The sequence below is a fragment of the Mauremys reevesii genome, linkage group 1, assembly GCF_016161935.1.
Source record: "Mauremys reevesii isolate NIE-2019 linkage group 1, ASM1616193v1, whole genome shotgun sequence".
NCBI lineage: Eukaryota > Metazoa > Chordata > Testudines > Geoemydidae > Mauremys > Mauremys reevesii.
Window position 1 is genome coordinate 52,244,632 of NC_052623.1, and position 26,361 is coordinate 52,270,992.

Here is a 26,361-nt window from a genome sequence, read left to right on the forward strand (position 1 = left end):
CACCTAGCCTAATTCGAGCTAGCAAGTGCGAATTTAGCGTTACTCCACCTGTCGGGGTGGAGTACCAAATTCGAACTAAGGAGCCCCCTAGTTCGAATTAAATGGCTTCCTGGTGTGGACGGTTGAGCGATTAGTTCGAATTAACGCTGCTAAATTCGATTTAAGATCCTAGTGTAGACCAGGCCTTACGTTCCAAGCCAGAAGTGACTTTAAAAAAGTAATTAAAAAATAACCCAGCTGTCTTTTGAGTTTTCAAAGTGTGAGGAAATAGTTACTCAGCCATTAACAATGTTTGTTTAGCTGATTTATTTGCACTTGAATAACCCCAGAACCTATTTGAATTTAAAACTTCAGACTTGGCATGTTCCATATACAATCTTCGGCAAGGAATGTGTGCTTTGCTAACTGTGAAAAACACTGGTTGAGAAACATCAACTAATGAAAACAGCACTCTGTGCATGTGCTGTATTTTATTCACATTACTAATTTCAGTGAGTAGGGAGTGAGTTTGAGAGGGACACACAATCTCCAGAGAACATTTGATTACTCTGGACACACCTACATCTTGACTAGTCAGCCTTCCTCTTCATGCTTGCCCAGATTTTCCAATTATTCTCAGGTGGAAGCTGACATAACAATGTATTTCCATGTTTCTACCTTTCGCACTGCTGTGTAAAGTAGGCAAAGTGAGTCAGGCAAAGAAATCAGCATAATTTAGAGTTGCCAGGCATCCAGTATTTGACCTGGAATGCTTGATTGAAAAGGGACCCCGGTGGCTCCAGTCAGCACTGCTGTCTGGGCCTCTAAAAGTCCGGTCGATGGTGCAGTGGGGCTAAGGCAGGCTTCCTGCCTGGCCTGGCTCTGCGTGGCTCCCAGAAGCAGCCAGCATGTCTGGCTTCTAGGTGCAGGGGTGGCCACGGGGGCTCTGCATTCTGCCTCCGCCCCGAGCACTGGCTCCACAGCTCCCATTGGCCGGGAACCACGGCCAAGGGAAGCTGCAAGGATGGCACCTGTGGGGGCTAGCAGCGCATGGAGCCCCCTGGTCCCTCTGCCTAGGAGCCAGACATGCCTGCTGCTTCCTGGAGCTGCCTGACGTAAGCACTGCCAGGCCAGAGCCTGCACCTCAACACCCCACCCGAACCCCCTGCCCTAGCCCTGAGCCCCTCCTGCACCCTGAACCTCTCATTTCTGGTCCCACCCCGGAACCTGCCCCCCCCCCCCGCCAGAGTCCTCACCCCCTCTTGCACCCCAACCCCCTGCCCCAGCCTGGTGAAAATGAGTGAGGGTGGGGGAGAGCAAGTGACAGAGGGAGGGGAAATGGAGTGAGTGGGGGGCGGGGCCTTGGAGAAGGGGCAGGGCCTCAGGGCAGGGGGTGGGGCAAAGGTGTTCAGTTTTGTGCAATTAGAAAGTTGGAAACCCTAGCATAATTTAACATGGTTTTGGTAGAGAGATGTGAAATGGGGAAGTAGGAGCCACATAGGCAACCTCTGTCATGTTGGAGAAACATGTGTGCTATGACAGAATAGATCCTATAGACCACTGTTTGAGTAATAGGAGAAGAATAGAGTTGGTGCATCTCTGGAGATGGATAAAAAGGAAGATGGGGACCCTAACATTTTCTGGTTTTAGAGAGAGTTGGGAAAGAAGGGGAATGATAGCACCAGAAAGAGAGAGCTTACAAGAGCAGAATGTAGACTAAATCTAAGGGAACGGGATAATAATAATAATAAATATGTGTAATATTGTGCTAAGGATCAGATTGTTCCCTCCATTTCCATGAATGGAGGAGTCTCCGATTTGAGGGGAGGGAGAGTGCTTTTTCTGAGCTTCAGCCCCTGGGTGCTTCCCAAAAGAGAGGAGCTGAGCCAAGGAAAGGTGATTGAACCATTTTACTTTATTCAGACTGGTCTCTTCCTACATACAAAATTGATAGGATAATTTACAGTGTATGTAACTCCTGATTATATCCAAAGTGTATATCAGGGGTCAGCAGCCTTTCAGAAATGGTGTGCCGAGTCTTCATTTATTCACTCTAATTTAAGTTTTCGCGTGCCAGTAATACATTTTAACATTTTTAGAAGGTCTCTTTCTATAAGTCTATAATATATAACTAAACTATTGTTGTATGTAAAGTAAAGAAGGTTTTTAAAATGTTTAAGAAGCTTCATTTAAAATTAAATTAAAATGCAGAGCCCACCAGACCAGTGGCCAGGACCCGGGCAGTGTGAGTGCCACTGAAAATCAGCTTGCATGCTGCCTTCAGCACCCGTGCCATAGGTTGCCTACCCCTGGTGTATATTAATCCAGCCCTTTCATCTTTTTGCTTTATTACCTAGAACCATTAGAAGATCATATTGTTATGATATTCATAAAATGTGTTCTGATAACGTGCAGTGGTGTCTCTTGAATCACACTAACAGTAAACAGCCAAATGTTGATTGAAATTTTAGTAAAACTTATAATGTCCAGTAAAATACACTGGATTGTTGATTTAAGTCTGACTGGAAATTTGGGGACACTGCATACTTGTAGTAGCTACTCCCAGAGGTGAAAGTAAGCGGGTACGGGCCGGTATGGAGGACCGGTAAGAAAAGGAGACTGGCTGAGGGAGGGAGAAGCCTGCCCCTTGCATAAGAATAGTTTAAACTCACCTGTTCCCTGAGTGGTTCAGCCCTCGGGGTTAGGAGTGGTTTCTAGCATCCTTGTTAATTTCACTCACAGTAGCTGGGGGGAGTGGGGAGGGTGTGTTTGACCATGGCAGGGGCAGTCCTTGTCTGCCCCCAGGATGAGGGGATCTCTCCAATACTAATATACACAACAAATACAAGCATTTGGCTGCACAGCTTAAATCCAGAGCTAATAAAAGCAGGTGGAAGGGGAAAACTCACTGTCACATTGGTTTCTTGTCTCCTCCCTCCCCCTCTTCCAGCCAGGCTGCAGACAAGGCTCTGCATTCCTCCTCCCACCCCCCCAGCAGGGGTTCTCCTCTAGGCTCTAGCTTGTAGTAGGAACACTGGCTGAGATGCCTGCTGCTGCTGCTGCCTGCAGAAGAACAGTTTAAACTCAGCTGTTCCCTGCGCAGTTTAGCCCCCAGGGTTAGAAGATGTTTCTGGCATCCTTGTTAATTTCACTCCCAGTTGTTGGTGGTGGGGAGGGGGTGTGTGACCATGGCAGGGGCAGTTCTTTTCTGCCCCCGGGATCAGGAACCATTTCCAAGTTCAAATCTATCCCATTCCCTCCCCAGCAGAGGATCATGGTTGTGATGTCCAAACTGCTTGCAGATCCTCTTTGAAATGTTACTGAACCACATAAGGAACAGCTGAGTTTAAACTGTTCTTATGCAGGAGGCAGGCTTCTCCCTCCATCAGCCATTATCCCTGCTGCAAGCTAGAGGGAAGCCCCTGCAGCAGCTGCTCAGTGCCAGGCAGGGAGAAAGCATGGAGCCTAGTGTCCGCAGCCTGGCTGGAGGAGGAGGGAAGACACGGAGAAAAATGTGACAATGAGTTTTCACTTTTTCAGGCTTATTCCAATAGTAAAGTTTTATTACAGACAGTACTGGTAGTAGTAATAGTAGCTTTATTTTCTCTATCTATGTCATGCAATGGGAGGGATCCATGAAGTACGTAGGAAAGATGGGTTGCTTGCGATTGGACCATGTGGGTAAGAAATGTAAATTACTTTCACCCCTGCCCAAACACCAGGGCTCCCAGCTACCTCTGCAGCTGGTAGCTCCGGGGGTGATTTAAAGGGCCCGGCTCCTAGCTTCAGCTGAATCCCTGAGCCCTTTAAATCCTGATTTAAAAGCCCTGGGATTTAAAGGCCCCACCTCTTCTGATAGAGGCCACGCCTCTTCCAGTTGAGGCCCCTCCCCCTCTGCAGGACTCTGGAGTACCGGCAAGTCCTTTAAGTTACTTTCACCCCTGTCTACTCCTAACAATACCAGTGGAATTGGAACAAAACCAATGATGTCATCAAGAATAGTGGGCTTTATGTTATAGTCCTTTGTTAGATGATAAATTAGGTCTGTGGAATTAAATAAGTATTTCTGGTTAACATAATTTATGTATAATTCATTAAAAGAGTTTGCATACTCCTCTTTCAATTATAAACACTGTCTTTATAAGATGAACTTTTCATTGTTCCAGTCAGAAGTGGTATAACCAGAGAGATCATCCAGAATATTTATAAAGTTTCACTGAAGTGGGAGGTGCATTAGTTTTATACCTGAGAGAGGGTTTAGAAACAAGAAATTGCAAGAAGCTCCCTCTCTTCAAGAGTCAGAATTATGTCTTTCTGCTACATCCTTAGTCTCTTTTAGTCTACAAGCCTGTTTGCTACTCAGTTCTGTGAAAATAAGAGTGAAATAGTCTTTTCCACAAGAATTTAGTTTTTAAATTAATTAGGCATCTAAGAATATACTGTGTTGTAAAATACTTTGTTGTCTCATAAGAATATTTTTGGTTTTCTTAAAGGAATTACCTAGAGTTCTGCTTATTCATCAGATGGATAGACATGATGGTGCATGGACTATACTACCATTAATGCAAGAGTAAGTTTAAAATTCTGTACAAATTGTCGACTTGCTTTAATGCTTTTGTGTAAGTAAAAATATCAACACCTGTGAATCTCTTTTGTTTGTTCATTAGCAATGATTTAAAAATGAAGTTTTAACTTTTAATTTTTTTGTACTTCTTGGTCAGTATTAAAAATGTTCCTTAAAATAGTTTTCCAAAACAGTTTGCTTTTAAAATTTACTAAATCAGATACAATGTTTATCAAATATAAAGAGATTTAAAAAGAGAAGTAATATAACATAATTGAACAATCAGCGTCCTCCAAAAGTCAGTTACTAAATTACTAGAAAAAGTGAACTAATTCAAAAGAAATATAGTTTTCTTCTAATGTTTGAGAGCACTACACTTGTAATGGCTTTGTTTGCTATACCAAATATTTCAGTTTTAATATGGCCCTTCTTCAGAGGAAGGGAATTCCTTCTCTTAACTTTTGTCACCTTATCTGGTCAACTTCACATTTACCTTTGTGATATGTCAAAACTTCTTATTTACATGTTGCATGCTAACTGTATTTATGCAAATAAGTTCACTGATAATATGTAAGGGGTCATACTATTCTGTAATAGCGGTAGATCACAAAGGTAAATCTGATATAAACTGGTTGTATAATTATTATTTACATCCATGTACATTACCCTATGGCAGGTGGCAGAGTATAGGATACTATGTGGAGGTACAGAGTGATTCTGTTGACTCATCCTGGTAGCTAGACCAGGTAGGTCTCATTTATTCTGATTCACTAAAAGTATGACAGTCTCTCTGAGGTGAGAAAGGTAGGACGATGTATGTGAGGTCCTTCATGGAGAAACCTTAGTAGCTGCCAACTGAAGAGTACACCCAGGATAAGGTTTAGGTTTGTAAGACAAGTCCTGCCCTGGGGAACTTAAGTTAATTAATGAAGGTAATCACCAAGAACAGGGTGAGTTTTGTAACGCATTGTGTTGTACTGCATTAAAACTGAGATGGGGGATCTCATCTGTTTACATGCACCTGCTATCGTAGACTCTGGATGCTATTTACATAGGGTACAAAACAAACTTTTCCTAAAGTTGGGGATGTATATATCACAAACCATTAAAGATGCAAGCTAATTTCTCTGAAGGAGTCAGAGATGGGAAAACTCAGCTCACAGACTAAATGTCAGTGGATTCCAGGACTGGTTTTACAGGGTAATCTCAACAAAGATTTACATTTCACAGTATATTCCAAAGGGGCCAGACTTGGGTTCAGACTGTTCTAGTGGAAGTTAATTCTAAAAGTGAAAGTTCCAGGGATTGCTGCAATGGGATCTGCATCATGAAAGCCTTTACAGATAGTAACCTAGCAACTTGAATTTCACCTGGAAGTGAATTGGTAACCAGTGCAGAAAACTTAAGCAATTTGCCAGCTAATGAGTCTTACAGTATGTGTAGGAGGGGTTCTTGCCTAACTATCCTGAAATTACATTCAGTCCTCTGATTCCAAACCATCTAGAACATGCTAACCAGTGTAGGACTCGTGATGACTCATGTTGTTTTTCTTCTTCTGTTCTGTAGTTTATCTTGATGGAGAAAATTATATTCTCCATTACTGTCCTCATCATTGTTCAAAAACAGGGATTTCTTGCTGGAAAACTAGTATAAAAAATTTCATGACAAGTTGATTTGTTTTTAAGCAAGGCACTCAGAGAAACTTGGGTTGAATTTCAAGTAAACATTATTAAACAACTAAAATGATAAGTCTGGTGAAAGTAAGCAAAAAGAAATGACCCTTATGTAGAATATACACAGAAAATATGTGCATTTCCTCACACTTCTTAATGTAGTTTTGCATCTAATTTCCTGTAGGATATTTTTACAGTAATACAGGAACTCCTCACTTAACGTTGTAGTTATGTTCCTGAAAAATGTGACTTTAAGCGAAACAATGTTAAGCGAATCCAATTTCCCCATAATAATTAATGTAAATGAGGGAGTTAGGTTCCAGGGAAATTTTTTTCACCAGAAAAAGACTATATGTGTATACACACACACACGCAGTATAAGTTTTAAACAAACAATTTAATACTGGTACACAGTGATGATGATTGTGAAGCTTGGTTGAGGTGGAGGAGTCAGAGGGAGGGATATTTTCCAGGGAATGCCTTACTGCTAAATGAACTAGCAAGTGACTGAGCCCTCAAGGGTTAACTCTCTCAACACTCTACAAGACAGCAGGAAAGAAGGGAGGACAGACAAAGACACCCACTTGTTTCTCACAGCAAAACTGACACTGTGTAGACGAGTTTCTTTTCAGCTTTTACCTTGCCAAAAGAAGGTATAATTGACCTCTTGGACAAAACCAGCATCTACAAGTCTTGTTTCCTGAAGTGCTGCAATGTCAACATTGAGTTTGTACAGCTCACGGTCTATCAAAGCTGACTTCCATATGCTGCTTGTGTATTGTAGGTCATAATCATCTGTCATTCCCACTTTGTTACAATTGTATAGACCTTAGTCCATCCCATGCTTTGCTGCACATTGGACTACCCACATTTGCCATTCTTGCTAAGGTTTGAATCATAGAATCATAGAATCTCAGGGTTGGAAGGGACCTCAGGAGGTCATCTAGTCCAACCCCCTACTCAAAGTAGGACCAAACCCAACTAAATCATCCCAGCCAGGGCTTTGTCAAGCCTGACCTTAAAAACCTCTAAGGAAGGAGATTCCACCACCTCCCTAGGTAACCCATTCCAGTGCTTCACCACCCTACTAGTGAAAAAGTTTTTCCTAATGTCCAACCTAAACCTCCCCCTCTGTAACTTGAGACCATTACTCCTTGTTCTGTCATCTTCTACCACTGAGAACAGTCTAGATCCATCCTCTTTGGAACCCCCTTTCAGGTAATTGAAAGCAGCTATCAAATCCCCCCTCATTCTTCTCTTCTGCAGGCTAAACAATCTCAGTTCCCTCAGCCTCTCCTCGTAAGTCATGTGCTCCAGCCCCCTAATCATTTTTGTTGCCCTCCGCTGGACTCTCTCCAATTTATCCACATCCTTCTTGTAGTGTGGGGCCCAAAACTGGACACAGTACTCCAAATGAGGCCTCACCAGTGCTGAATAGAGGGGAATGATCACATCCCTCGATCTGCTGGAAATGCCCCTACTTATACAACCCAAAATGCCATTAGCATTCTTGGCAACAAGGGCACACTGTTGACTCATATTCAGCTTTTTGTCCACTGTAACCCCTAGGTCCCTTTCTGCAGAACTGCTGCCCAGCCATTCGGTCCCTAGTCTATAGCAGTGCACGGGATTCTTCCGTCCTAAATGCAGGACTCTGCACTTGTCCTTGTTGAACCTCATCATATTTCTTTTGGCCCAATCCTCTAATTTGTCGAGGTCCTTCTGTATCCTATCCCTACCCTCCAGCGTATCAACCACTCCTCCAAGTTTAGTGTCCTCTGCAAACTTGCTGAGGATGCAGTCCATGCCATCCTCCAGATCATTAATGAAAATAATGAACAAAACTGGCCCCAGGACTGACCCTTGGGGCACTCCACTTGAAACCGGCTGCCAACTAGACATTGATCACTACCCGTTGAGCCCAACGATCTAGCCAGCTTTCTATCCACCTTATAGTACATTCATCCAGCCCAGACTTCTTTAACTTGCTGGCAAGAATACTGTGGGAGACTGTATCAAAAGCCTTGCTAAAGTCCAGAAATAGCACATCCACTGCTTTCCCCTCATCCACAGAGCCAGTTATCTCATCATAGAAGGCAATTAGGTTAGTCAGGCATGACGTGCCCTTGGTGAATCCATGCTGACTCTTTCTGATCACTTTCCCCTCCTTTAAGTGGTTCAAAATTGATTCCTTGAGGACCTGTTCCATGATTTTTCCAGGGACTGAGGTGAGACTGACTGGCCTGTAGTTCCCTGGATCTTCCTTCTTCCCTTTTTTAAAGATGGGCACTACATTAGCTTTTTTCCAGTCATCCGGGACCTCCCCCGATCGCCATGATTTTTCAAAGATAATGGCCAATGGCTCTGCAATCTCATCGGCCTACTCCTTTAGCACCCTCGGATGCAGTGCATCCGGCCCCATGGACTTGTGCTCGTCCAGCTTTTCTAAATAGTCCCGAACTACTTCTTTCTCCACAGAGAGCTGGTCACCTCCTCCCCATACCGTGCTGCAGAGTGCAGCTGTCTGGGAGCTGACCTTGTCTGTGAAGACAGAGGCAAAAAAAGCATTGAGTACACTAGCTTTCTCCACATCCTCTGTCACTAGGTTCCCTCCCTCATTCAGCAAGGGGCCCACACTTTCCTTGACTTTCTTCTTGTTGCTGACATACCTGAAGAAACCCATCTTGTTACTCCTAACATCTCCGGCTAGCTGCAACTCCAAGTGTGATTTGGCCTTCCTAATTTCACTCCTGCATGCCTGAACAATACTTTTATACTCCTCCCTGGTTATTTGTCCAATCTTCCACTTCTTGTAAGCTGTTTTTTTGTGTTTAAGACAAGCAAGGATTTCACTGTTAAGCCAAGCTGGTCGCCTGCCATATTTACTTTTCTTCCTACACATTGGGATGGTTTGTTCCTGCAACCTCAATAAGGATTCTTTAAAATACAGCCAGCTTTCCTCGACTCCTTTCCCCGTCATGTTATTCTCCCAGGGGACCTTGCCCATAAGTTCCCTGAGGGAGTCGAAGTCTGCTTTTCTGAAGTCCAGGGTCTCTGTTCTACTGCTCTCCTTTCTTCCTTGTATCAAGATCCTGAACTCGACCATCTCATGGTCACTGCCTCCCAGGTTCCCATCCACTATTGCTTCCTCTACTATTTCTTCCCTGTTTGTGAGCAGCAGGTCAAGAAGAGCTTTTCCGCTAGTTGGTTCCTCCAGCACTTGCACCAGGAAATTGTCCCCTACACTTTCCAGAAACTTCCTGGATTGTCTGTGCTGTATTGCTCTCCCAGCAGATATCAGGGTGATTAAAGTCACCCATGAGAACCAGGGCCTGTGATCTAGTAACTTCTGTTAGTTGCTGGAAGAAAGCCTCGTCCACCTCATCCCCCTGGTCTGGTGGTCTGTAGCAGACTCCCACCACGACATCACCCTTGTTGTTCATACTTCTAAATTTAATCCAGAGACACTCAGGTTTTTCTGCAGTTTCATACTGGAGCTCTGAGCAGTCATACTGCTCTCTTACATACAACGCAACTCCCCCACCTTTTCTGCCCTGCCTATCCTTCCTGAACAGTTTATATCCATCCATGACAGTACTCCAATCATGTGAGTTATCCCACCAAGTCTCTGTTATTCCAATTACATCATAATTCCTTGACTGTGCCAGGGCTTCTAGTTCTCCCTGCTTGTTCCCCAGGCTTCTTGCATTTGTGTATAGGCATGTAAGATAACTCACTGATCGTCCTGGTGTCCCAGTATGGGGCTGGAGCCCTCCCCTCTTGCACTCACCTACTTGTGCTTTCTCCCGATATCCCACTTCCCCACTTACCTCGGGGCTTTGGTCTCCTTCCCCCAGTGAACCTAGTTTAAAGCCCTCCTCACTAGGTTAGCCAGCCTGCTTGCAAAGATGCTCTTCCCTCTCTTCGTGAGGTGGAGCCCGTCTCTGCCTAGCAATCCTTCTTCTTGGAAGACCATCCCATGGTCAAAGAATCCAAACACTTCTCTCTGACACCATCTGCGTAGCCATTCGTTGATTTCCACGATTCGATGGTCTCTACCCTGGCCTTTTCCTGCCACAGGGAGGATAGACGAGAACACCACTTGCGCCTCAAACTCCTTTATCCTTCTTCCCAGAGCCGCGTAGTCTGCAGTGATATGCTCAAGGTCATTCTTGGCAGTATCATTGGTGCCCACGTGGAGAAGCAGGAAGGGGTAGCGATCCGAGGGCTTGATGAGTCTCGGCAGTCTCTCCGTCACATCGTGAATCCTAGCCCCTGGCAAGCAGTACACCTCTCGGTTTTCCCGGTCAGGGCGGCAGATAGATGGCTCAGTCCCCCTGAGGAGAGAGTCCCCGACCACCACCACCCTCCTCCTCCTCCTCTTGGGAGGGGTGGTCGTGGAACCCCCATCCCTAGGACGGCGCATCTCATGCCTTCCAAATATTGAGATACAATGCAAAGAAATGTAAAGTCATGTTAATGAGGCATATAGGGACAGAAATCAAAGTTGAAGAAGAGAAACTGGGGAAGGTGGACAATTTTATGCATCTTGGAAGTACCATCAGCCAAGATGGTACTGGTTCAGAGGAAATAAGAAGAAGAATCGGGAAGGCAAACGCTGCATTTGGAAGGCTCAAAAACATCTGGCAACTCAAAAACAGCTCCCTCAAGACAAAACTGAATGTGTACAAAGCAATTGTTATCACCATCACAACATATAGCAGTGAGACGTGGCAATTTACCAAGAAAGATATGCAAAAGCTGGATGTATTTCATCACAAATATCTGAGAAGAATATTGGGAATAACATATGGAAATAGGAAGACGAATGAAGAAGTCAGAAAAAATCATATCATAATATATAACATACAGTGTCTGAGATGACCTTATCAGTAGCTGCTGTTTTTTCTCCTGATGTTGTATCTGAAACAAATTTTGTTCTGAGCTTTTCCTTCTCATATTTGGTGTTTCTGTTCCTCTGGGATGGGGAAAGGGCAAAGTGATTTCTTACTTTATTTCTTCTCCACCACCATTCAGTAGAAGAGAGTCCAGAGATGGTTTTCTCCAGAACCCTTCAGTGAGCTTGCGGATGAGGTTGCTGGTGAGCTATGCTTGATCCTCCCTCCAGCTTCAGTAGCGTTCCCCATCCCTCCTGGCCTGGGACTCAAATTTGTATCTTCCACATAGTAGCAGGCCAGCTACTTAATGTTAAAGTATATTTGTTTATGACCACTACCAAAAGCAAATGCAGTGAATACTTGCCAGCTTTAAAGAGAGTTGGCTAGATTGTGTAAGCAAGATCTCAAGAATGGATAGAGAGCTTTAAAGGTGAAGAAGGCCTTTTAAGGCCAGCCTTAGCTAAAAAGAGAAGAAACTAGATAAATAAGGTATTACAGTAGCATCCTGGCTATAATCCCTGATAGCGAAGCTTCTCCACATGAGATGGTAAATCTTACAAGTGAACAATACCTTGCTGTAACATTCTAGTAATAGTGGGGGCCCAGAAATGTCAAATATAATTTCAAATTTTATTATAAAACATTTTCCATTTTATTCATCAGGTTAGGTGCTTCTTAATTTTCAACGTTCAGATTACTTGCCTAAGGAGAATGAGTAATTTACTTTTAAACCAGATCATACATAGCCCGTTGTCTTATCCTGTTGCCCCAGTGAACTATCAAGCATTGTTGGCTACATATGACTATCTGAACTATTCTAAATTGAGACTTTATAGACAAGCTACCCACAGCATGACAGTGCCCACTTCCAGGGTCTTATTGAGGAGGATAAGCCAGAACTGTATTTCAGTCAGCAGTTGATGCAGCAGATACATAATCTAGGTCAATAGCAACAGCCACTGTGATGCGCCATGAGTCATGGCTACACACTTCAGGATTTCCCAGGGAGGTCCAAAATTCTGTAGAGAGCTTGCCCTTTGATGAAGCCCACCTTTTCAACAAAAAGATGGATGAGTTCTTTCATATTTTAAAGGACTCCAGGGCCATCCTCCACTCCTTGGAAATACAGATACCTGCCCCAAAAAGGAAGCATCAAAGGCAGCCTTACAGACAGACCAACATCTCAACAATTTTATCACCAGTGATCTTATGACCCTCCTCATAAGAGACAAAGAGTACAGAAGTCTTGTTTCCCTGCACCTCCCACATCTACCACACCATCTCAATCCCATCCTCCAGCAAAAATATATTTTTGATGGGAGTTCGAGAGCTGCAAACTATTAATGATGCCACCACTACCCGATCCCCACATACCTTTTGGGGATCATTTAGCACTCTGTTTGCATAACTGGAGTGCCATAATGGACAAGTGGGTATTAGATATCATCTAGTCTAGCTATGCAATTGAGTTTACTTCCTTTTGTCTTTCAAAACCACCATCCCTGCCCCTCTTCAGGGACCATTCTCAAAGAGGAAGTGGAATCCTTTCTGAGTGAGGAGCAATAGAGTGCGTTCCTCTTCAAAACCAAGGAAAAGACTTTTTACTCTGTACTTCCTACTCCCCACAAAGAAGGGAGGTTGGAAATCTATACTCAATCTTTTCAGTAACTTTATTCACAAGCTGAAATTTCACAGGTCACTATGGTGTCAATAATCCCTCCCTGGAAAAAGACATTTGGTTTACAGCTCTCAATATGAAGGATGCTTCCTTTCATATGGATATTCACTCTGCCCCTGGGTGTTTTCTCAGATTCGTGGTGGGCCCCAATAGTGTCCAGTACAGGGGTGCTTCCATTCTGCCTCACCACTGCCTCCAAGGTCTTTCTGGTAATAGCAGTGCATTTCAGATGGAACAGCTTCACTATCTTTCCCTGTCTTGACAATTGGCTTCTGATTGCTAGGACACATCAGGAAGCTTATGAGTTGACCTTATTAATTCTTCCACTACTTTCTTCACTAGGAGTCAGTGTGAACTTGGGAAAGTCTGTCCGTCCTCACTCCGATGCAGACTGTAGACTTCGTAGGGGCCAACCTAGATTCAGTCATGGCAAGAGCTTATCTACCAAGGGACAGGTTTCACACCATTAGTGACCTCATAGATCAGGTTATGTGCAACTCTTGAGCTCCAGACAGTACTTGTCTTTCCTTCCTGGGGCACATGGCTTCTTGCACTTACATTAGCCAATTCAGCACACTCCACCTACATTTCCTTCAGGTGTGGTTCCAGACATTGTATTCACCAGCCAAACAGAGCATAAATACCATGGTAATAACTCTTTTGCTAGTGTAATGGGGAAGGATTTCCATCAGGGATGTGTGGTGTCCCCTTCCTACCATCCTCGCCAGACAAGATGATCATTACAGACTCCTCTCTCTCAGCCTGGGAACCCACATAGACAATCATATGGCACAGGGCACTCAAATACCCTAGGAGGCCAGGATAATACATCAGCCTTCTGGAACACTGAGTCTGAAACGCTTGCAAGGGTTTTCTGCAATTTATCTGTTCGCACCACGTCCTCATAATGTCAGACAGTATGACATCTGCCTTTTACATCAACAAACATGAAGGGGTGAAATCCATTCCCTTGTGTGTAAAAGCAATCGCTATATAAAATGGGTGTAACAGGAATTGAATCACCCTGATGGCAGCTTACCTTCTAGGAACTCCAAATGTGTTGATGGACGCTGTCAGTAGGCATTTCACCATCAATCATGAGTGGGAATTGGATGATTCGGTAGTTAAGAATATCTTTATTTAATGAGGGACCCCCACCTGGCATCTCTTTGCCTTCCAAACAAACAAGAATTGCAACATATACTGTTCCAGAGGAGCTCTAAGACTACACTTTCAGGGTGATGCTCTCCATCTCCCCTGGTCAGGCCATCTGAGCTATGCCTTTCCTCCCTTACCACTCCTACCTTGGGTCTTAAAGAAAATTTGTCAGGACAGGGCATGAATCATCCTCATCACCTCCAGCTAATCCAGATAATTTTAGTTTCCAAATGTAACCCCGATCAGCCTCCAGTCCTTACCCTTCTTCTGGGTGAAGAGATGGGGAAGGATCAAGCATCCCAACCCCAAAGTGCTTCATCTCATGGCTTAGTTTTTGGATGGACATCAACAGTAGAACATGTCTGCTCTCAAGCTGTGTAAGCCATCCTTAATAGCAGAAAAGATTCCACTAGATATGCTGTTCAGCCAAGTGGAAGCATTTCTCCATCTGACCGCAGCAGAAACATGTATCTCCTGAGTCAGCAGATATTCTCCTCATTTTGGACTACTTTTTTTCTCTCAAAACAGCTGGGCTTTCCCTCAGTTTTGTACAAGGCCACCTGACAGCAATCCATCCATGCCATCCACCATCAGACGTTATTCACTCATTTCTTGATTAACAGATTCTTAAAAGGCCTAATCAGAACTTTCCCAGCAGCAAGGAAACATACTTCTCAATGGGACAAGTGCAGAGTCCTGCACTTAGGACAGAAGAATCCCATTCACTGTTACAGACTAGGGACCGAATGGCTGGGAAGCAGTTCTGCAGAAAAGGACCTAGGGGTTACAATGGACAAGAAGCTGGATATGAGTCAACAGTGTGCCCTTGTTGCCAAGAAGGCTAATGGCATTTTGGGCTGTATAAGTAGGGGCATTGCCAGCAGATCGAGGGATGTGATCATTCCCCTCTATTCGATGTTGGTGAGGACTCATCTGGAGTACCGTGTCCAGTTTTGGGCCTCACACTACAAGAAGGATGTAGAAAAATTGGAAAGAGTCCAGCGGAGGGCAACAAAAATGATTAGGGGACTGGAGCACATGACTTATGAGGAGAGGCTGAGGGAACTGGCATTGTTTAGTCTGCAGAAGAGAAGAATAAGGGGGGATTTCAACTACCTGAAAGGGGGTTCCAAAGAGGATGGATCTAGACTGTTCTCAGTGGTACCCGATGACAGAACAAGGAATAATGGTCTCAAGTTTCAGTGGGGGAGGTTTAGGTTGGATATTAGGAAAAACTTTTTCACTCTGAGAGTGGTGAAGCACTGGAATGGGTTACCTAGGGAGGTGGTGGAATCTCCTTCCTTAGAGGTTTTTAAGGTCAGGCTTGATAAAGCCCTGGCTGGGATGATTTAGTTGGGAATTGGTCCTGCTTTGAGCAGGGGGTTGGACTAGATGACCTCCTGAGGTCCCTTCCAACCCTAATATTCTATGACTTAAATCTTGTTCTTTTGGCACTCAGTAAGCTTCCCTTCAAACCATGTCTCACTTATCAGTTAAAGTTGCATTCTTTATGGTCATCACCTCAGCCAGGAGGGAAGGTGATTTGGGATGTTGCTGCGCCATACATTATATTCCATAAGGACAAAGTCTCTTTACAGCTACATCTGAAATTCACCCCTCCCCCAAAGTAATTTCAGAGTTTCACATAAACCTATCAACCCACTTAACTGTGTTTTTTTTTTCCTGAAACCGCATGCTTTGGGGGAAAAGAGGAGTCTTCATTTCCTTGACGTATAACACATTCTCACCATCTACCTGCAAAGGACTAAACCAATTAGAAAATCACCTAGATTATTTCTCGCTATAGCAGAATGAGTCCAAAATCCAACTGTTTCCTTCCAGAGACTCTCTAAATTGATCTCTGGCTGTATCTGTTATCAGTTGTGGTATGTTCCTTTCTGCATGGGATGAGGGTTCATTATATAAGAGCATAAGTAACTTCAGTGGCATCCCTTCAGGAAATACCCTTACCTGACATTTGCAAAGCATCTACATGGAGTTCCACCACACATTCATGAGACATTATTCTCTTGTGCAGTACTGCTCCACTGATGCATCTTTAATTGTTTCCTGTTACCCAGAAGACACTATTTTCCACCCCAGAGGAAGGACTCTTAAATACCTTTTAAGAGTACAAGGAGGCATTGTTTAGCTAATAGATATTTTAGTTGTGAACGAATTTGACTGAGAGAAAAATGGGAAGATCTTCCTGGAGAGGTTGAGAATCCTGCATTGTGATTAGTTGTTGCCTGCCTAACTAAAACTCAGTGAAAGGAAATCCCTTCCATCTGTGCAGTTTTTAGCTGAGTTAAAGAACACAAATGCAATTAGATTCAGGGGCTAGTGTAGTTAGTGCGCGACAGGACAGTTTTGCTAAAACACCAACCAGTATCTCTTCTAATGTTATTACTCTGTTTGTTAGACCTCCAACAAGGGGATTCTATGGAAGAAAGGTAAGGGGGAGGGGAAGTAGGTTATGTACCAGTATCTGGAGAACTCTGAATTTACTTACTCTGCACATCCACATTTCTCTCTGTGCAGATCATAGGCAGACAATCAGGAACTGAGGGCAGGGTCTCTGAGTTTCGCTTAAGCAGACATCTACATTGCACTGCATATGGGTTCTGATACATGATCCTCCATTAGCACTAATTGTTTTGGGGTCCATATGGCTGAGGGATTGACTTCCAGTTAGCAGGGTTTTTGTTTGTTTGTTTTTACTTAAGGTTTGTACTCGCCTCAGAAGTCAATCTTGTAGTAAACCAACCTCTTTCTTTTGTTAGCTTCTCTGCTTCCTATGGTAGAAACTCCTCATGGATTTTCTTCTGTGAAGAAGATACAAGAATACAAATTGTTAAACTGCTGGAAACACTTAGAAGATTTGACAAGTCTAAGGTGAAACAAAAAATCATCAGATGTCTAACCTTTTGAATGTGCTTGAAGGAGATTTTTGTATTGGATAAAAACACTGGAAAACTAGTTCAAATAATTAAGGCTATGATTTTGTCATGGGTATTTTTAGTAAAAGTCTTGGACAGGTCCTGGGCATTAAACAAAAATTCACGGTCCGTGACCTGTCCATGACTTATCCTTAAAATACTTGTGATTAAATCTGGGGGTGGAGGCTCTGTTGGGGGTGGGCTGCTGCTGGGGGTGGCAATGGGGGGGGCACTGCTGGGGGGAGGGCACCACGGCTGCTCTGGCTGGTTGGCTCGGAACTGCGGCTGCTCTGGCTGGCCGCCCGGGGACTGCTGCCAGAGGCAGCAGACTGCAGCTGCTTGGGAACCGCTCCCTGGGGCTATGGATCGCAGCTGTTCCGGCTGCCCCGGGAAGGCTGGTGTGGCTGTCCCAGGGGCCACATGAGCAGCTGGTCCTGGGGTCAGCCACACTGGCCCCTGCAGAAGTCACGGAGGTTGCGGAAAGTCACGGAATCCGTGACTTCCTCGACCTCTGTGACAACCACAGAGACCTACAAATAATTCATTTAAAATACCAAATGATGAGTATAAAATGTTATTTTTTAAAGTTATAATTGTTTCTATTATAAAGAGTTCCATTGTAGACCAGTACTTGCATGGCTCATAGCTTACAAAATAGTCTGTATGGGAAATCTAATCAGCTTATCATAGGGAGTATGTACCCCACATTCAAGCAGGGAATGTGTTAAAGCTTGCGGTATGAAAAGGTATGAGTACCTGTTCTGCCTTGGAGGAATTGCTAAAGTTGACCATAAAGGAGATTCCTCTAGATGCATCTCATGACGACAAAGCAGCCATAGGAGGAGTGTGTGGCAGTCCACTTTGGGGATTCTTGCACCTTCCCTTCAAGCAGCTGTTACTGACCATTGCTAGACAGAAAACTGGACTAGGTGAACCCTGGTCTGATCTGGTAGGACAGTTCTTTATGTTGTTAGGCTGATTGGTTCCTAAGAGAAAAGTAATCTTTCCTATCTGCCCAAGAAAAAGGGGATTAGGAAGTTTGTGGAACAAAGGACTTAGCTTTTCGTTGATGGCTTTGAGACTGTTAAATTGACTACCACCCTTCCCAAAGAGCCTGTGTTAGAAGGGAGCCATGAGTTGGATTGTTTATCTGGTATTTTGAGGGACTTGCTGAAAAACACCCATCTTGATATCCTTACTTTGTCTGGCTGAAGGAAGCCATACTTCTATACTACTTGGGAAATTGGCAGGAATTGGCCTTGTTCATTTACTGTTATTTTGTTAAAGGGCTGAGGGAAGCCCTACTTCAGGTATGAGTGTGGGCCTTTGTTTAGAAAGACACTTTCTTTACAGCCACCTGGCATAGTCTGTCTTCTACACAACCACTTTTAAAATACAAGAACCTTAATAATGTAGAGATTTTAAAATGCTTTTGTAGTCTCATAACTAGGGATCCTAGATTTCTGTGATTAAAAAAGCCCCAAAATTCTCTGATTAACCCCCCCCATAAAATCCGTGTTTTTTCCGTGATTTAAATGAAACGCCAAACTTTAGTTTCACTACCCACAAGATATACAGATATCATTTGAACACATTTTATTGATATACAGTAAAACCCTATTTATCCAAGCCTCCATTATCTATCTCTCTGTATAAAACGAACCACCAGCTGCCCATGGCTGATAGTGGCTGGGGCTCCAGCGGACTGCCCCAAATCTCCCCACCCCCATCTTAAAATAAGGGGTACAGAGCTCTTTGCCATTTCTCCTGATTATCCGATCTGGCCCCAGTCCCAATTAGATCTGATAAATGGGGTTCCGGTGTAAATTTAAAGCATGTTCAAAAATCAACCACAAGGAGTGGTTGTGTGCATTGAATAAGTGACATTGGTACTTTCAGTAAAATTTAGTTAATAGTTAATATGTTTTTATTTTTCACAAAATTATAAACTAGAGATTCTCTGAATATAAGAATGACCATACTGTGTCAAACCAAAAGTCCATTGAGCCCAGTATCCTGTCTTCTGACAGTGGCCAACACCAAGTGCCTCAGAGGGAAAGAACAGAACAGGTAATCATCAACTGATCCATCCCCTGTTGCCCATTCCCCGCTTCTGGCAAACAGAGTCTAGGGACACCATCCCTTGCAATCCTAGCTAATACCCATTGACGGACCTATCCTCGATTAATGTATCTAGTTCTTTTTTGAACCCTGTTATAGTCTTGACCTTCACAACATCCTCTGGCAAGCAGTTCCAAAGGTTGACTGTGCATCGTGTGAAGAAATACTTCCTTTTGTTTGTTCTAAAACTGCTGCCTATTAATTTCATTTGGTGACCCCTAGTTCTTGTGTTATGAGAAGGAGTAAATAACACTTCCTTATTTACTCTCTCCATACCAGTCAGGATTTTATAGATCTCTATCATATTCCCCCTTAGTCATCTCTTTTCCAAGCTGAAAAGTCCTAGTCTTTTTAATCTCTCCTCGTATGGAAGCTGTTTCATACCCCTAATAATTTTTGTTGCACTTCTCTGAACCTTTTCAAATTCCAATATATCTTTTCTGTCATGTGGTGACAGAAAATATTCAAGATGTGGGCGTACCATGGATTTATATACAGGCAATATAATATTTTCTCTCATTATCTATCCCTTTCTTAATGATTCCCAACATTCTGTTTGCTTTTTTGACTGCCACTGCATATTGAGTGGATGTTTTCAGAGAACTATCCACAATGACTCCAAGATACATTATTAAGGGCACAAGAGCAAACTATCCCACTGTGTAGGAAACATAGGAACTATGGCAAAAGACCACCCTGGATTAACCAGGAGATCTTCCATGATCTAAAACTCAAAAAAGAGTACTACAAAAAGTGGAAACTCAGTCAAATTACAAAGTATGACTATAAACAAATAACACAAGTATGTAGGGACAAAATTAGAAAAGACAAGGCACAAAATGAGATCAAACTAGCTAGGGACATAAAAGGAAACAAGAAAACATTCTACAAATACATTAGAAGCAAGAGAAAGACCAAAGACAGAGTAGGCCTGTTACTCAATGAGGGGGGGAAAAACAATAACAGAAAATGTGGATATGGCAGAGGTGCTTAACGACTTCTTTGTTTTGTTTTTCACCAAGAAGATTGGTGGTAATTGGACGTTTAACATAGTGAATGCCAGTGAAAATGAGGTATGTTCAGAGGCTAAAATAGGGAAAGAACAAGTAAAAAATTACTTAGACAAGTTTGATGTCTTCAAATCACCAGGGCCTGATGAAATGTGTCCTAGAATACTCAAGGAACTTACTGAGGAGATATCTGAGCCATTAGCAATTATCTTTGAAAAGTCATGGAAGACAGGAGACATTCCGGAAGACTGGAAAAGGGCAAATATAGTGCCCATCTATAAAAAAGGGAAATAAAGACAACCAGTCAGCTTCACTTCTGTACCCGCAAAGATAATGGAGCACATAATTAAGCAATCAATTTGCAAACACCTAGAAGATAATAAGGTGATAAATAACAGTCAGCATGGATTGGTCAAGAACAAATCATGTCAAACCAACCTGATAGCTTTCTTTGACAGGGTAACAAGCCTTGTGGATGGGGGGAAGCAGTAGATGTGGTATATCTTGACTTTAGTAAGGCTTTTGATACTATCTCGCATGATCTTCTCATAAACAAACTAGGGAAATACAACCTAGATGGAGCTTCTATAAGGTGGTTGTATAACTGGTTGGAAAATTGTTCCAGAGAGTAATCATCAGCGGTTCAGTCATGCTGGAAGAGCACAATGAGTGGGGTCCCGCAGGGTTCGGTTCTGGTTCTGTTCAGTTATCTTCATCAATGATTTAGATAATGGGATAGAGAGTACACTATAAAGTTTGCAGATGATACCAAGCTGGGAGGGGTTGCAAGTGCTTTGGAGGATAGGATTAAAATTCAAAATGATCTGGACAAACTGGAGAAATGGTCTGAAGTAAATAGGATGAAATTCAATAAGGATAAATGCAAAGTACGCCACTTAGGAAGGAATAATCAGTTGCACACATACAAAATGGGAAATGACTGCCTAGGAAAGGAGTACTGCAGAAAGGGATCTGATAGTCATAGTGGATCGCAAGCTAAATATGAGTCAACAGTGTAACGCTGTTGCAAAAAAGCAAACATCATTCTGGGATGTATTAGCAGGAGCATTGTAAGCAAGACACAAGAAGTAATTCTTCCACTCTACTCTGTGCTGATTAGGCCTCAACTGGAGTATTGTGTCCAGTTCTGAGTGCCACATTTCAGGAAAGATGTGGACAAATTGGAGAAAGTCCAGAGAAGAGCAACAAAAATGATTAAAGGTCTAGAAAACATGACCAACGAGGGAAGATTGAAAAAATTGGGTTTGTTTAGGGACATAACAGTTTTCAAATACATAAAAGATTGTTATAAGGAGGAGGGAGAAAAATTGTTCTTCTTAACCTCAGAGGATAGGACAAGAAGCAATGGGTTTAAATTGCAACAAGGGCGATTTAGGTTGGACGTTAGGAAAACTTCCTAACTGTCAGAGTGATTAAGCACTGGAATAAATTGCCTAAGGAGGTTGTGGAATCTCCATCATTGGGGATTTTTAAGAGTAGGTTGGACAAACAACTGTCAGGGATGGTCTAGATAATACATAGTCCTGCCTTGAGTGCAATGGACTGGACTAGATGACCTCTCAAGGTCCCTTCCAGTTCTATGATTCTATGAAGATCTCTCTCTTCAGTGGTAACAGCTAATTTAGACCCCATAATTTTATGTATATAGCTGGGATTATGTTTTCTAATGTGCATTACTTTGCATTTATCAACATTGATTTCATCTGCCATTTTGTTGCCCATCACCCAGTTTTGTGAGATCCCTTTGTAGCTCGTCGCAGTCTGCTTTGGACTTAACTATCTTGAGTAGTTTTGTATCAGCTGCAAATTTTGCCACCTCACTGTTTATCCTTTTTTCCAGATCATTTATGAGTATGTTTAATAGGACTGGGCCCAGGACAGACCCCTGGGGGACACCACTATTTACCTCTCTCCATTCTGAAAACTGACCATCTATTCCTGTCCTTTATTTCCTATCTTTTAACCAGTTACCGATCCATGAGAGAACCTTTCCTCTAATCCCAGGACATCTTACTTTGCTTAAGAGCCTTTGGTGAGGGACCTTGTCAAAAGCTCTCTGAAAATCTAAGTACACTATATCCACTGGATCCCCGTAGTCCACCTGTTTGTTGACCCCCCTCAAAGAATTCTAGTTGATTGGTGAGGCATGATTTCCCTTTACAAAAACCATGTTGACTCTTCCCCAACAAATTATGTTCATCTATGTGTCTGACAATTATAGTTTCAGCCAGTTTGCCTGGTACTGAAGTCAGGCTTACTGGCCTGTAATTGCTGGGATCACCTCTGGAGCCCTTTTTAAAAAATGCTGTCACATTAGCTGTCCTCCAGTCATTTGGTACAGAAGCTGATTTAAATGATAGATTACAAACTACTGTTAGTACTCTGCAGTTTCACATTTGAGTTCCTTCAGAACTCTTGAATGAATACCATTTGGTCCTGGTGACTTATTACTGTTTAGTTTATCGATTTGTTCCAAAACCCTCCTCTAATGACACCTCAATCTGGGACAGTTCCTCAGATTTGTCACCTAAAAAGAATGGCTCAGGTTTAGTAATCTCCCTCACATCCTCAGCCGTGAAGCCCAACGCAAAGAATTCATTTAGTTTCTCCGCAGTGGCCTTATCGTCCTTGAGTGCTCCTTTAGCATCTCAACTGTCCAGTGGCCCCACTGGTTGTTTAGCAGGTTTCCTGCTTCTGATGTATGTAAACATTTTTTTGCTATTACTTTTTGAATCTTTGGCTAGCTGTTCTTCAAATTCTTTTTTGGCCTTCCTAATTATTTTTTTACATTTCATTTGCTAGATTTTATGCTCCTTTCTATTTTCCTTACTAGGATTTAACTTCCACTTTTTAAAGGATGCCTTTTTGCCTCTCACTGCTTCTTTTACTTTGTTGTTTAGCCAGGGTGGCACTTTTTTGGGTTCTCTCACTATGTTTTTTTAATTTGGGGGTATATATTTTAAGTTGAGCCTCTATTATGGTTTCCATGCAGCTTGCAAGGATTTCACTTTTGACACTGTACCTTTTAATTTCTAACTTCCTCATTTTTGTGTAGTCCTCCTTTTTTAAATTAAATGTTACAGTGTTGGGCTGCTGTGGTGTTTTCTCCACCACAGGGATGTTAAATTTAATGACATTATGGTCACTACTACCAAGCGGTCCAGCTATATTCACCTCTTGGATCTGATCCTGTTCTCCAGTTAGGACTAAATCAAGAATTGTCTCTCCTCTTGTGGGTTCCAAGGCTAGCTGCTCGAAGAAGCAGTCATTTAAGGTGTCAAGCAACTTTATCTCTGCATCCTGTCTAGAGGTGACATGTACCCAGTCAATACGGGGATAGTTGAAATCACCTAACATTATTATTGTGTTTTTTATTTTTATAGCTTCTCTAATCTCTCTGAGCATTTTGCAGTCACTATCATCATCCTGGTCAGGCGGTCGGTAGTATATGCCTACTGCTATATTCTTTATTATTTGAGCATGGAATTGCTATCCATAGAGATTCTATGGTACAGTTTGGTTCATTTAAGATTTTTACTTCATTTGATTCTATGCTTTCTTTCACATATAGTGCCACTCCCCCACCAGCACAATCTGTTCTGTCCTTCCGATATATTTTGTACCATAGTATCACTGTGTCCCATTGATTATCCTCATTTCACCAAGTTTCTGTGATGCCTGTTATATCAATATCCCCATTTAATACGAGGCACTCTAGGTGACCCATCTTCTGATTTAGACTTCTAGCATTTGTATATAAGCACTTAAAAAAATTGTCACTTTTCAGCTGTCTGCCATTACCTCAATGGGATTCTTCTTCATTTTACTGTTTCTCATCAAATCCTACCCGTATTTTACCATTTTCCATCCTCTCCTCCTTACTAGACATAGAGAATCTCCATTAATAGATCCTCCCCTAAGGGATTACTCTGTCCAAACCACGTGCATTTTTCTTTGGCAAATGGATTACTAGGATCCCTGCTCATACTACTAAACTGTCTGTTGAACATCCTTTAGGTATTTTGAAAATCTGACCAGGTTATTTCTATTACAAAAGTAATTACTGCACTTTAACCTTTTCAGAATTAATAAAGGGTTTAGTCGGCCTTGAATGCCATGTGCATAAATCCTATTACAGTAATGAGTTAAGTTCCAGCATACATTTAAAGAAAAAATAGACCCATTTTGCTTTTAAATACAAAGTAGTGGCCATCTTAATATATTGGCCCATAACTGATTTTTGTATAATGTGTCAATAATGCACCAAATAGTTTCACATGTTGAGTTTGACCAGAATTGCTCCCTCAGTGTAGTTTTATCATGTGAATAATCTGTATTATAAATAAGATTCTAAATATTGTATCTATCACAAGAAACTAAAATAGCTTCAAAATGCCTCTCTTTTCAACTCACACTCCTGAGGTGGATTTTTCCCATTTTTTGTTGAGATGGGGGACCACTTTTTTAAGGACTGATGTTCTCACATTGAGGACAAATACACTCATGTTTTCTGGACTGAGGTCCTGCGAGATAAGTGTTCTTATTTTTGGTAATTACCTCTCCTCCAACACATACCAATCTCCTTTTTGTTCACTTTTCACCCTTCTCCTTCCAGAGTGCTTTGGTGATAACCATTGTAGAAGTGCCTCTACAGAATAGAAAATAAATTGTAAGAACCAAATCACCACCCTCAGTGGGCTTACTGTCTTCAATTTCCTGCACACTTCTGCAGCCTTTACCTCCTGTGCTTACCTGCTGCTAGTTTCTTTGGCCGCAGCTCCCAAGCTTTCTCTATCTACCTCCAGTGGTTTTTGGCCTGAAGATCTAGTTAAGAACTTCTGACAAGGATGCAGGTTGTGATGGACATGTAGACTCGAGAAAGAAAGAGTTTGACAACAGGGAACCCTTCTTTCACACCATTGGAAACCCTTCCTCAGAATCTAGTCTGAGACCCTCCTTCACTTCCCTCTAAAAAAAACAAAAAAAAACAAAACATGAAAATGCAAAACAGTATCTTCTAGTTTTCAGGTGTTATCCACCATGGAATTAGCCAGCATCCTATAGATTAAAACAGAATTACAATTAAAGATGTACTGCAAAGCTTTAAAAAGAGCTAATTTACACCCCACATAATAAAAAGATGTATGTGAAGACCAAAAATTGAATAAAAATTAAAAATAAATATTAGGGCTGTTGATTAATTGCAGTTAACTCACGCGATTAACTCAAAAAAAATTAACTGCGGTTAATTGCACTGTTAAACAATAAAATACTAATTGAACTTTATTACATATGTTTGGATGTTTTTCTACATTTTCAAATATATTGATTTCTATTACAACACAGAATACAAAGTGTACAGTGCTCACTTTATATTATTTTTCATTACAAATATTTGCATTGTAAAAATGATAAACAAGAGAAATAGTATTTTTCAGTTCACCTCGTACAAGTACTGTAGTGCAGTCTCTATTGTGAAAGTGTAACTTACAAATGTAGATTTTTTTTGTTACATAACTGCACTCAAAAACAAAACAATGTGAAACTTCAGAGCCTACAAGTCCACTCAGTCCTACCTCTTGTTCAGCCAATCACTAAGAGAAAGAAGTTTGTTTACATTTACAGGAGATACTGCTGCCTGCTTCTTATTTACAATGTCACTTGAAAGTGAGAACAGGTGTTCGCATGGCACTTTCGTAGCTGGCGTTGCAAGGTATTTTTATGTACCAGATATGCTAAACATTCGTATGCCCCTTCATGCTTCATCCACCATTCCAGAGGATATGCTTGCATGCTGATATGTTCGTTAAAAAAATAGCGTATTAATTAAATTTGTGACTGAACTTCTTGGAGGAGAATTGTATGTCCCTTGCTCTGTTTTAACCATATTCTGCCATATATTTCATGTTATAGTAGTCTCAGATGATGACCCAGTACATGTTGTTTGATTTACGAACACTGTCCCTGCAGTTTTGACAAAATGCAAAGAAGGTACCAATGCGAGATTTCTAAAAATAGCTACAGCACTTGACCCAAGGTTTAAGAATCTGAAGTGCTATTCAAAATCTGAGAGGGACGAGGTTTGGAGCATGCTTTCAGAAGTCTTAAAAGAGCCACACTCAGATGTGGAAACTACAGAACCCGAACCACCGAAAAAGAAAATGAACATGCATCGGTCTGCACTGCTTTGGATCGTTATCGAGCAGAATATGTCATCAGCATGGATGCATATCCTGTGGAATGGTGGTTGAAGCATGAAGGACATATGAATCTTTTGTGCATCTGGCACGTAAATATCTTGCAATGCCAGTTACAACAGT

At 42.2% G+C, this 26,361-nt stretch overlaps 1 protein-coding gene across 5 annotated transcripts in view; it reads left to right on the forward strand.

The window, feature by feature from the left end:
- The window catches only part of B3GLCT (beta 3-glucosyltransferase), a 160,581-nt gene that overhangs the window by 71,606 nt on the left and 62,614 nt on the right, over nucleotides 1–26,361 (forward strand). For 3 of the 5 annotated variants that reach the window (XM_039533757.1, XM_039533750.1, XM_039533749.1), the window contains 3 exons: nucleotides 4,473–4,549; nucleotides 16,734–16,845; nucleotides 18,843–18,959. In XM_039533757.1, coding sequence (XP_039389691.1) covers nucleotides 4,473–4,549; nucleotides 16,734–16,845; nucleotides 18,843–18,959 — 306 coding nt within the window. The remainder of the gene's footprint in view (nucleotides 1–4,472; nucleotides 4,550–16,733; nucleotides 16,846–18,842; nucleotides 18,960–26,361) is intronic. The other 2 variants (XM_039533776.1, XM_039533767.1) reach the window with 1 other exon arrangement.